A 12,938-nucleotide genomic window follows, 5' to 3' on the forward strand; every position below is an offset into this window, starting at 1 on the left:
AGGCACATGATTTTGAGGGGGCACGAGCCAGGCACCCGCGCCTCCACAGGGATGCCCGCCCTGCCTGCCACTGGGGGTCTCTGGGCCCCGGAGCCCAGCCTGGCCTTGCCATCACACCCCTGCCCCCCCCCCAATGAATGGCTGCTCAGTCAACGTTGGGGGATGCGCCCAACAAGGGCTGCATTGGTCAGTCGGTCTCCCCCCTTAGTGGGTGAGCAGGCGGCACAGCACAGCCCATAAATCCTCTGTCTGTCTGTGATGGTGGCAAGGGTTGGACCGGTGTGGCGGCTTTTGTTCATCTTCTGCGCCCAGCCCCTGGTCCCACCTGATGCATGGGTATATGCATGCAGACCCCAGGCACTAGCAAAGGACACAACACCACTGGCTTCTCCCACTAGGACATGAAGGCTGACCCTGGAAGCCTCTGTCTCATCACAGACCGTTCTGAATGGACCTCTCATTTCTTGGAATAATTGTCAGATAAGTGCACACAACTCTATTGCATGCTGCTTTTGGACTGTGATGAGAAAAATGGTGCCACTTGGGCCAAAAACATGCATGCACAAGGCACTCCTTCCTACCTAAAACCAGTAATCAGATTACTTGAAGAGGAGCATTCTTTTTGTGATGTATCACCAGTGCTTTTTTTCTAGAAAAATAGGTGCCGGTAGTCGCCATGAAGTTGTTACAGGAAACGGCACACATTTTAATAACAACAAAAAGAGGTGCTGGTACTGCGTACCCTTGAGTACCTCGGGGGAGGGGAGCACTGTGTACTACTTAGATTATGTTTTCGAAGGCTATGCATGTGTCTTGGCTAAAATGGAACAGGAGGAATGCAGGGTCAGAGGATTTTGTTAAGTTCCCACTGTCCCCAATAATTTCCTCTATAATCTGAACACTGCCTGGAGCAGAGATGGGGAACCTGCAGCTCTTCAGAAGTTGGTGGATTCCAGCTCCCATCAGCACTAATCAGTGTGGCGAATGCTCAGGGACGATGGGAGCTGTAGCCCCACAACCTATGGGGTGCAAAAGATTCCCCATTCCTGGGTTAGTCCAGCGATAAATGACAGTATTCTCTGATGGGAAGGTGACTTGCCAGAAAACAGGCAGCATTTCATCTTCTGTATCTTGCATGGTACATGCAGAGCATGCTAGGGCAAAAGTCAAGTAGGTGTTGGATGTGACCAACAGGAAGCAAATTGTCCTCTTTCTCCCTTAGCTCCCTGCACTTGGCTCATTATAGGTGCTAAATCATGGTCGGGGAATCTATGGCTCTCCAGATGTTGTTGGATTGCAACTTCCACCAGCCCTAGCCATTGGTCATGCTGACTGAAAATGAGGTGAGTTGAAGCCCAACAACAACTGGAAAGACACAGGTTCCCCCATCGCTCTGCTACACAATATTTCTTAACAGTCACTTGCAGCATTTGTGTATGTATATATAAATGTATGTATACAAGTGTGTGTGTGTGTGTGTGTGTGTGTGTGTAGACAGAGATAGAGATAATGCCTAACCACAAAACTCCTATAGGAAAACTGAAAGCTGTTCCAGCACCATGACCTCCACCACACAAAGCATGCATCTCCTCTTCCATTAATGGTCTCCTATATTTGCCTTGCTTAACTCTCTGAGATAACAGCATCATTTTAGCACCAGCCAATCTCAGTCATACAGAATCCTTACTGGCTGTTTCATGTGTTTCCCTATGACCTTTTCATGACACTGTTCCTGCAACTTGATTAAATGTTCTGGAATTGCCAGATTATTTAGAGGTGGCCCTGACTCTAACTTTGCTACTAGTTACAACAAAAGGTAGCCCCAGACTCTTAAAACAGGGTGGGATGCGGTGGTGATGGTGAATGACACATCATGCGCTCAAATTTCAAAGTGAGAAGGGGGAAGTGAGGCGAGTCTCTTCCGGACACATCTACCTTGCTCCACCAAACCCATGGTGGCACCGGAGGCTGCTGCTGCTGCAGACATTGTGGCAGGAGCGGTGGTCTGTCTGCCCACTGTTAGCACCAGGTAGGGAAACAAAGAAGTAAAGGACAGCAAATAGGGAAAGGGATGGGGAAAGAGTTAGAGAGGAACAGAGAGAGAGAAAGAGAGGAAGAGAGAGGGGGAAATAAAGAAGGGGAAAGAGACAAAGGAAGCAGAAAAAGATTAGAGTTAAAAGTTGAGATGAAGAGGCGTGACTATTGGTAGCAAACGTGCATTGACTTTTACACAATCCATGGGTCTTTTCCATGTGATCCAGAGTTATTCCTATATGTCTTGTTTCACTGCTCTGGAGACGCCATCCTGTGCAGTATTAGGCTGGGGGACACTGTATCCTGACCACACAATAAACAATTCTGTAAACACTAGGAAGATAGTCTAGGAGGCTATTGATCCTTATATCCCGAGTTCAGAAAAGGAAGAGTGATAATTATCACCAGAACTAAACTATGCCACCAAAAGTAGCAGAAATGATAAGGTGTGTGGAACATTTAAGAAGGATTCTCACTGTTGGGCTTGCAATTGCTAGAGTCATAAATCGTTATGTGGCACAAGACGTATGGCAGCCATGCATTGCTTCTGCAGCTGGTTTCCTGAGCTTCTTGGGAGTATTAAAGCCCTATGATAATAATAATTGATTAGCCATTAATACCGTTTCTGAGTTCTCTTCTGCGATTGCTCTGAAGCTATTGACATGAAGAATAGGAACCTAAATGCCAAGTCTGGAGGCCTCAGAGCTAGCTTAGGACACTGTTCACTCAGTAATTCTGTAACTACATAAAATCTGTGGAATTTGGCACTTGTTATAAAATTATTCCAGGGGAAAAGTTGGTGGTAGAAGATAGACGCATTGTACACTTTATCTGCTTTCCAACTGGGAAGATCAGACAGGCTACCCTAGCTAAAATTCCAGGAGATTTTGTCAATCCCTCTAGCTATCAACATTCTGTGAGTAGTCTGTGAATTATTTTTTGCCAAAGATCACACTCCTCCCCCCCAACACTCTATGGCCATCTTTCCTTTCTCTTCCTCAACACCTTCAAAATGCCGCTTCTTCCTTGCCACTTTGTTCATCAACACCCAATTTCTGTCCAGAAATTTCAAATTCCACAAAGAGGAGGTATAAATTCTGTGTTCTGAATCAGACAGGTCACACTTCCATAGTCAGTATTATCAATAGATACAGATATAGTATTAGGAAATGTGTGTTTCTTTCATGCTTGCGGAATTTGGATTTCCTAGTTGCGGAATGTGGATTCTGTCATTCTTCACTATAAATCCATGGAGTCTTGATTAGGCCCATGGACAATGATGGGAAAGGAAGCCCTGCAGGAAAGTGAGGACGGAGAAACAGTGTGAGTGGGTGGATTCTCGCTTGAGGAATCTACTCAGCCATCATACACCCTCTTTTCTCTTTTAAAACGCAGAAGCTGATGGTAACTTTTCTAACCAGGGACAGCAGTTCCTCTCCCCTGGGATCAGCACTTTGCTTTTTTAGAAGCCTCTCTGATTGATCTGATGATGAGCATCAACCAAAACAGGAAATACCATTGGGGGCGGGTGGGGGGGAGAGAGACACACAATACCCCTGCATTTCAAGGAAAACCAAACCAGAAGGGTTAATATGCAACAGCTCAACACTTGTGCCTTTGTAGTGTCCGATCTACTATTATATTACCTAGATTTTTTTAAAAAAAAAATGCAACTGAGAAAATATGGAAGTAGCAGGAATACCATTTCAGATCTCAGAGGCAGGATCAAAGACATTTCATTGGAGCGGGGGCAGCAGGCAAGATTTGCGACAAAGCCTGAAAGCGAGCTCTTTGATACATATGAAGAATATATTAAATTGCAATCAAGTTGTGTATTTTGAGAGCATTTGTTATGATTACTTTTTGTACTTCTTAAGAACTAGAAAAACAAGTGTTCCTGAAGGATAATTACATGTAGCCTAGAAGACAAGAGAAATGGGGATTGGCTCTCTCCCAAAATGGCATAGCCCTGAGTAGAACATATGGGGGGTGGGGGGCAGAGATAGATCCAGAAATCCTGGTAAACCTGCATTTCTGCAAGAACAGGGGCTGCTTCCAGACAGTCTCTATTTTCAGGTGGTATTCAATCGCATACAAGCAAATCCAAAGCTGACTGCGAGGTGTCGCGGAACAACACTTCTCAAAAGACCAGATCATTTGCAATACGGAAAGTGACATGAAAATGCACTGGGAAATGTGGGACTTGCATCATCTAACCTCTTCCCAAACAAATCAGAATGAATGCTCTTTAAATAGCCCTTGTGGTCTAATCTCCCTGCAAACAGATGAGGATGAATGTTCAATAAATAGGTCATCTGGAATCATCCAGGGATCCGGAATATGCAGCACTAAATCAAACCGCTTTGACTGATTGTGTTGTTAAGGCTTTTGCAGAGGAGGGGAACGGCAGTGGGGGACAAGTACAGAGGTCGAAAGGAAGCTAGTCAGAGTTCTTGGAAGAAAGCGTGTATGAGGAGGGCATTCCAGAGCACACTTGCTTTCTCTCATCTTGGCTTCATGTGCAGAGATGGACTTGACATCCAGTCAATGAAAATAGTTTTGTCTTCCATTCCTGGTCCCGACATACAACTTTCCACATCGCAATACTGCCGTGCCAGAGAGCACCAGGATACGAGAAAGAGGAGAACGAATGCCACACACCAAGACCAAGGTTAATGAACAAAATCTATATTAGCGGAGCAGCTTTGACAGTCGTTGCACCTGTGAGGACCCATTTGAAGACTGCCTCAGTTAGAAGGTGTGCGAGTTAAATAAATAAACAAATTTAAAGGGAAATGGAAACTGCTGAAGTGTGAATAGGTTTCTTTTCTCTTCATTAAGCAAAGCAAATCTCTCACCTGAAAAGTTTCTCGTTGCCAACATAGTGGTAAGAATTGCACCCTAAAAGAGAAATTAAAAAGAGATGTTGGGGGCAAGTCAGAAAGAATTTTTAAAAAATAATTTTTAAGCACTTTTTAAAAAAACGTATAACAGATGAAAAAGTTTTTTGGGGAAGTATGAGAAGAGTGAATAGGTTTGTTGTTGTTGTTGTTGTTGTTGTTGTTGTTGTTGTTGTTGTTGTTGTTACCACAAATAGCAATACATTACTTAAATGAAAAATGAATGTAACAGCAAGTTATAAACATATACAAACAGCAAATAATTTTATTTTATATTTAATCATTAGAGAAATCCAATACTTAAATAAGCCGTATCTCAGAAAACAATGTTTTACCAACTTTTTCAAATTGTTAATTTCCAAATCAACTTTAACATCTCAGGGAAATGAAAAAGCGTAACACACATTAGAGATGTATCCTCTAGATCTGCTATGTTGAATAGTCTATCCAATTTTTTGTAAACTAATCTTGTCTTTGTTTCCCTTGCCTGCTCCTTAAATAATAAGTTAATTTTGCCATAACTGCTTGTTCCCAAACTTTTTTTTTTTTGCATACCAGTCAGTTATAGAGGGGGGAGAGACTAAAGTATGTCTGTGTAAACCTATACTATGCAATGCAAGATGAGCAAAAGTAAAAGTCCTGCATCCCCATTTCTGAAGTGGCAGTGATAGGTCTGAGTTGTTCAATCTATTAGATGGGTCCGGCTAGGAACAATCCTGCCTTAGCATAAAAGACTGTGTAAAATGCTGGAGGACTTTCAGGTCTCTAAGAACCACTCTGAGACTAAAAATTCACACTGCTGTGTATTCCATCGCATTTTTAATTTCCCCCATATCTGAGAACATAAAAGGTAAAGGTGAAGGGACCCCTGACCATTAGGTCCAGTCGTGGCCGACTCTGGGGTTGTGGCGCCCATCTCGCTTTATTGGCCGAGGGAGCCGGCGTACAGCTTCCGGGTCATGTGGCCAGCATGTCTAAGCCGCTTCTGGCGAACCAGAGCAGCGCACGGAACCACCGTTTACCTTCCCGCCGGGGCGGTAGCTATTTATCTACTTGCACTTTGATGTGCTTTCGAACTGCTAGGTTGGCAGGAGCAGGGACCGAGCAACAGGAGCTCACCCCGTCACAGGGATTCAAACCGTCGACCTTCTGATCGGCAAGTGCTAGGCTCTGTGGTTTAACCCACAGCGCCACCCATCTGAGAACATATCATGTGATAATTCACCACCATAACTTGTAGAGATGGTTGCCAACTTGGAAGGCTTTGAAAGGGGACGAGACAAAATGATGCAGCATAAAGTTACCAGTGGCTACTAGTTAAGATGGCTATATGCAGTTTCCAGGTCAGAGGGGCAGTATGCCCTTGAGGAAACGTCACTGGGAGGTTGGCCACTTTGGGAACAAGATACTGGACTAGTCTGGTTTCGTGGAGCTTAGCACAGAAAGCATGATGCATCCACCTTCTAAACGGAAATATTATTTCAGACTGTAGTTTTGACCTCAGTTTGGGTGAGTTGGTAGTTTATTTCTTGTTTCATAGGAAGCTGCCTCATACCGAGTTAGGCCAATGATTCATTCAGCTCAGTATTGTCCACGCTAACTGGCAGCACTTCTCCAGGTTTTCAAGCAAGGAGTCTTTCCCAGCCGTAAAGATGCCAAGAACTGAACCTGGGACCTTCTGCATGCAAAGCCGATGTTCTATCACTGAGCTATGGCCCTCCTCTTAAGAGGTTTTACAAAACGAATTCAGCAATGGACACCCCTGAAAGTTTCCATTCTCATGTTTATCCAGCATTTGTAATACACTCCTGTTCTTACCTTGAGCTTCCTTCTGGCATTGAACTTTTTCAGACACTCTACGGTTTCCTGTCTGTGCATCATGGAGGCCACTGTTGAACGTTGCTGTGGAAAAAATGTAAAAGTAAAATAGAGGTCAATGTGTGCAAAGTCAGGACATAAATATAGGAAGGAAAGGGGAAAAAGTAGCAAAAACAGTAGGGAAGAGAATATTGAGATATGCACTGGAGTTTAATTCCCACAGAACCTCTCAGACACATCTACATTGCTCTTGTATGGGTGATTCTGTATGAAATTAAGGCCTGTGCACATAACTGTGATGCAGTCTGGATCTGCTAGACAATGGCAGTCCTGTCAAAAAAACCCCAGGCTATTATATCTATTGAGGATCTGGATCCTGTGGCTGCTATATCTAGCTCTTTTGGCCAACTTGCCAAAGTATATTCAAAAGTTGGGAGTCGGATATCAAACCTGATGTGCAATTTTACAGCTGAGGTTGATGCAGAACCTTTGCCCAGAACAGGTTCACCCATGGAAGCGTCTTACAGATCAGGATGCTACCCTTCAACAGTTGTTGCATTCCATCTCCATTGTCCCTGACCATTGGCCAGCCATGCTGGTTGCGGCTGATGGAAGTCCAACAACATTCAGAGGGCCACAGGTTCCCCATCCCTGCTATAGACAATGCTAGGCATCTGCCAAAGCACCCCATATTACTTACAATCCTTATCATTTTTTTGCTACCACACGCAGCCTTAGAAAGCATACTGAGATCTCTAAGGAAATTAAATAAGGTGACTTCAGAGCCTCTTAACTATTCAGCCCTGAACGAGCAGGTGAATGTTGGTTATCAACAAGACAGGAGCACCAGTGACACTTACACAGACCCATGGATGTTTTAGAGCTTCGTGAGCTGTGATTCTCTTTGCTGGATTGATGGTTAACATCTGGTTTATGAGGTTTTTTGCTTCGGGAGTGACTGTGTCCCACTCAGGAGAAGGAAACTGAGGATTAGAAGGCATTACACGAAGGTTATGGTCGAGGACACATCAGTATCAAAGAAGGAGAACGCTACCATCCAACAGGCTAGCATTTATTTTCAAACCCCTAAAGCAGCCAAATGCATCAGGAAGGGTTCCAGGGTTGCCCAGATTCCCCCATATCAGATCGGTCCCGTAATCTGACTTATGTGACCCGTAGGAGGCCCTTAGAGCAGTAGGCATGAAATGTACTTTTTACATAATACACAATTTGAAAGCATACTGGCTCAGAGGCATCAGAAAGAAATGCAAGTGTTCCTAGCTTCTGTTAGAGGAAACAGCCTTAAAACAAGAGTGCATGTGACTCCTAGCATGTTGCTCTGCTCCTTTGGTTCCCATGAGATTAATGCCCATGAAGAGGATTGTGCCATGAGGAGCACCATGTCAACAATGTAATGAAAAACAGAAGTAAAGGAACCACTACTCACATCGTAGGCTCCGGCCTTAATCTGTTGGTACAGCTTGTGCTGATCCTCATCCCAGAAAGGCGGATACCCAACCAATAAGATGTATAGAATAACACCTAGAAGAAAATAGGGGAGAGCAGCAAAATTAAAATCAAGTGGACCTAAACCCTGCATTGCATATTCTTACCATTTGGGCACAGTGGAGTAGGAGGAAGGAAAAGTGGAAATATACAAATTTCCCGTTTGAAAACAAAGTTATACAATCCTGAATCTTCTCATCCTGATGTTCAACTTACAGAGAAGCCTGTGTAGTGGAAGGAAAGGGTGTAGCCCTCAGTTTGGTATGGGCTAGCAATGGTCTCCGAGGTTCTTCAGTGACTGACATCCAGGGCTAGAACAGATGCATTGCTTGCAGAAGAACCCAGGTACAATCCTTAGCTTCTCCAGACAGACATCTGGGAAAGGCTCCTGTCTGAAACTCTACAGAGCTGCTACCAGTCAAAAAATAAAAGGGTTGAGCTAAATTTGGGATGAGGAACCCATGCTCCTCCAGTGTGTTGGGACTGCAATTCTCATTAACCCTAGCCATTGGCCATGCCAGCTGGGGCTGAAGGAATCCAACAACATCTGGAGGGATACAGTTTATCCATCCTTGAGCTATATGGGCAAATAGCCTGACTTGGCATAAGGCAGCTTCCTAGGTTCAGTTGCATAGTACTTTCAAGGGCATACAGATGAAGTACATGAGAATCCTTTGGTTGCTACCTAGAGTAAGACCTTGCCAGTGCTACAGCAGGAGTCCCTTCCGATGTCCTTTCTATTCTGCATTCATGATGATTTGTGCTCATGATGCTATCAGGGCGGTCACAATCTATGTAAATACCAATTCCCTGCCTTTGTGCTCCTAGCACCTCTGCATTCCCCAAGTTAAGGTTGAGACTGTCTTGTAAATGTATCCTTCTGAAAGCAAGACTGTCAGCCAACTAATACCTACAAAATAATACCTATAAAATCCGATCTAATACAAATAGGAGGGTTCAATGATGAGAACAACCTTCCCATGCTAGGAGTCAAGGACCTACCAAGGCCTCTCTGAAGGAAAGACAATGCTTTTGGGCTCTGAGGGCACCACTTTAAAAAAAGAATGGCTATTCACATTTAATACAGGATTGTCACATTGGAAATGGTCTACCCCACTGCTTACCAGGTTGATTAAAGTGTTAGGCTACCTCTCTCACTTGCACTGATAGCTGTTGCTACAAAATTAATAGAAAAGTAACGGAGAGAGGGATAAAGAGTGTGTGGAGAAACTCAGCAACCCCAAATTTGAGGTAAAGCAACTGAGATGACTGAGTCATCCAGTGCATTAGTCTTCCACCTGTTGGGTCAGAAAAACCGACTACTGGGTCAGAGTCAGATTTAAGGTGGGCCACAACAAAAATACTATAAAGGGAGAAATCAAGAAATGAGGTCTCATATGCATGTTTGGGTCAAAGGTGTGTTGCAAGTCTGAAAAGGCTGAAGACCTTTTCTAGACCATTGGAGCTGCAACTGGTTCACACCATTATTATTATTATCATTATTATTATTATTATTATTATTATTATTATTATTATTATTAAAAAATTAAAGTGACTTTCCTCCTAATGCAGTTTTTAGTAGTTTTGTTGGTTTTAGTACTGTGGTGTTTTATTATGCTGTGAGCCACCGTGACAGTTCTAAAAATGAGGCAGAATATAAATCAAAGTGCCTGTTGATAAGAACAAGGAATAAGCAAATGTTTGGGCTAAAGGTGGTCCCAGATCTGAAAATCTATACCCAGGGCTACTTTCTCTAAAGACCCATCTTCTGTAGCTTATCAGTTCTATACTTGTGACAGGCTTTTTCTGGATTGTGCAACCTGAACTGTAGCTGGATGGTACTTTTATTGAGTAACAGGTTATATTGGAAATCCCCATTGCAATGCCATGATTGTACTACCCTGTGGAAGAGCAGAGCCTTACCACATGCCCAGATATCCACAGGTTTGCCATAAGCTTCTTTGCGTAGAACTTCAGGAGAGAGATAGCCAGGAGTGCCTGCAAAGCCTGGGGGAGAAAGCAAAAATTGCCAACATGTGAGTTTGCACAGCTCCCGAGTCAGCAAAGAAAACTAAGAAAGGGGGAGGGGAGCGACTCCGTCCGGCACTCACCAAACCAGGCCTGCTGGTCTCCTTGCACCTCAATCGCCAAGCCGAAGTCTGCCAACTTCACCGCCGCTCCTTTGCATTTGCTGGCCAGAAGCAGGTTCTCCGGCTGTCATGGTGACCCAATTTAACACAGGTGCCATTTTTAATTGAGTAATGTAATGGTTTTGGTTTGGTTAAAAGTAAAAAAAGGAGGAAGGAGAGGAGAAAGAAACAGAAAGAAAACAACAACAACAAACAGTTTGCGGAAGCCGATTAGAAACTTGCAATCAATCCACCTCCCCCCCCCAAAAAAAAATTTGAAATATTGAAAAAAGAGACAAGCTATTATATGGAGACACCCCTGTCCCATAGCCAGGATAAGCAGGAGGATATTTTCCGGCAGGGCAGCCTAGTGTGAACTGCTATTGGGAGAGTTGGAAATGTTTACATCATGACTGGCCAGTTCTACTGGTTCCGAGTTTGGTTTTATTATATGTTATATAATGGGCTGCGACCCTGTACATACAGTTGGGAATAAACTCCACTGAGCTGACATGCAAAGGACTGCATTGTCAGTGGCACAGCATTTCCCCCTGTACTGTACTATGGACTCCTCTTGAGAGGCCATTCTAAACCACAGCACAATGTTTATTGTCAATGGCACTTACCAGGAATTGTGGGGAAATACCCAATAGATTCAGGTGCCCAAGGCTATTGCAAAGGGGAACATAGAAACAGTTTAGTCCCTTTTATTACACACCAGGATTGACCTCAAGGCCAATCCAGCTGAGTACAGAAAACCAGTTTAGTTTAGTTTTTAATGAGTTTGAGTCAGGAAAGGCAAATTGATCTCTGTGGTTAAATCTGGGACTGATGAAATGTCCTGTAGATAGAGTCCTACATGCAAACATAGCACTCTTGATTAGAAGAATGCACAATCTTGTTTCACAGTACAGCAGTGGCTTTCATCCTTCTTGGTGTAAAACCGGCCAGCAACAGGCACCTCCTAAAGCAGAGCTTTCCAAACTTCATGTTGGTGACACAGTTTTTAGACATACACCATTTTGTGACGTAGTAATTCTGTTTTACTAGCAAACCGGTGGGCTGCTCACTCCCTTTCTAGCTCCGGGAGGAGCACGGGGAGCGTTCACACTAACATGTCGTGACACACCGTTTGGAAAGCTCTGTCCTAAAGCCTAGCCTTTTGAGACCCACCCAAGATCCTAATCAATTCCCTTTAAAAAGAAAACAGCAGATACTAAAAAGGTGAAGAGGACTCTAGACACCAGGCACTGCCCAAAACAAGTGACCTGATGATTGGGGATAGAGGTTTTGGTTCCAGGGGAAAAAATCTCTGGGGAAGACTCAGTAGGTATGTTTTGCTCACCATACTTGGGATTGTTAAGAAATCTCCTATCAGGTGAGACTAGCTAGGGATCCTGAGGATGCATTTCCCTATAGCTTGTGGGTAGCTTTGCCTGCCTGAGTTATCTGCAGCCATTTGGCTCTAAGGGCCCCCTGACTGCCATGCCTCTACTTTCTGCTTGCATCGTATTGTGACTGGGGATCGGTAGCTTTGTCTATAAAGGGCTGAACTGCCCTGGAGCAGAGAGTTGCACTAAGTGCTCTTCCACTCTTCCAGTTCTACCCAGTTGCTCCAATTTTGACTGTAGAAGTGCAGATATACCTAATAAAGTTATATTGCTGTTGTTATTATTAGTTTAAAAAATCAGGTCCAATGAAGCTAAGGAACCATATCCCAGGCTGCAACGTCAAAAAGGAAAAACAGAGCATATAAATTGTGCTCTTGTTGTTTTCTAGTTTCCAGCTTGTAAACTGACAACAATGCAACAGACAACATTCTATCCACCAAGCATGCACAAGACAGGGCTCCCCTCCATTCCATCCTTTGTGTGGACCTTTTGGCTCCATCTGCTGATATTCATTAAGTTATGCTTTGCGTCACATTTCCTCTGGTATCTCCCAAGATTGTGATCTAGAGACTTCCAGACAGATCTGCTGGGAACCAGCAGAGACAAAAGAAGTTGCTAGTTAAAATATTCCCTAGGAATCTTTGGCAATGTTACAAACGATACAAGCAGGGAGTGTGCGCTAGCTCTGGCAATGAATTAGAAAAAAGCCGTGGCTGCCAATATGTGAACATGCATCTTTGTGCAAAGGCCATGCCCTGCACACTGTGCACATTTCTCCTTAATTGCTTTATGAAGAACACTATAGTGAAGAAACCTTGGGAGAGTAAAAGTAGCCTAGATCCTCCAACTCACACACCCTATGAAAAGCATCAACACATCATGGCAATTTTCAAATGGGAAGCAGTATGAATTCCTAAGGAGCAATTCCCACTGAATACAATGGGGCTTACTTCCCTGTTAACATGCTCACGCTGCCCAACAATTAATCTATCTGACCCAACATCCATCTTTTTTGATTGGGCAACCTGGAAAAGAATAATTATAGCTAGGAGGGCCCTGTTGCCTCACTATCCAATCTGATCAAATCCCAAATGGAAGTCTCTCATAAAACTGGAATCTAGAGGTAAAAGGTGACACACTGAGGCTTTTATTTTACTCCA

The 12,938-nt window shown here is 43.8% G+C and overlaps 1 protein-coding gene across 19 annotated transcripts in view; it reads right to left on the reverse strand.

Moving 5' to 3' along the window:
* The window catches only part of CAMK2B (calcium/calmodulin dependent protein kinase II beta), a 195,234-nt gene that overhangs the window by 48,143 nt on the left and 134,153 nt on the right, over positions 1-12,938 (reverse strand). For 12 of the 19 annotated variants that reach the window (XM_053367308.1, XM_053367312.1, XM_053367307.1 and 9 more), the window contains exons 7-13: positions 10,370-10,472; positions 10,182-10,265; positions 8,200-8,294; positions 7,613-7,735; positions 6,753-6,836; positions 4,893-4,935; positions 1,936-2,016 (exon numbers count right to left, since the gene is read on the reverse strand). In XM_053367308.1, coding sequence (XP_053223283.1) covers positions 1,936-2,016; positions 4,893-4,935; positions 6,753-6,836; positions 7,613-7,735; positions 8,200-8,294; positions 10,182-10,265; positions 10,370-10,472 — 613 coding nt within the window. The remainder of the gene's footprint in view (positions 1-1,935; positions 2,017-4,892; positions 4,936-6,752; positions 6,837-7,612; positions 7,736-8,199; positions 8,295-10,181; positions 10,266-10,369; positions 10,473-12,938) is intronic. The other 7 variants (XM_053367311.1, XM_053367310.1, XM_053367313.1 and 4 more) reach the window with 1 other exon arrangement.

The sequence above is a fragment of the Podarcis raffonei genome, chromosome 15 (genome assembly GCF_027172205.1).
Source record: "Podarcis raffonei isolate rPodRaf1 chromosome 15, rPodRaf1.pri, whole genome shotgun sequence".
Lineage (NCBI taxonomy): Eukaryota > Metazoa > Chordata > Lepidosauria > Squamata > Lacertidae > Podarcis > Podarcis raffonei.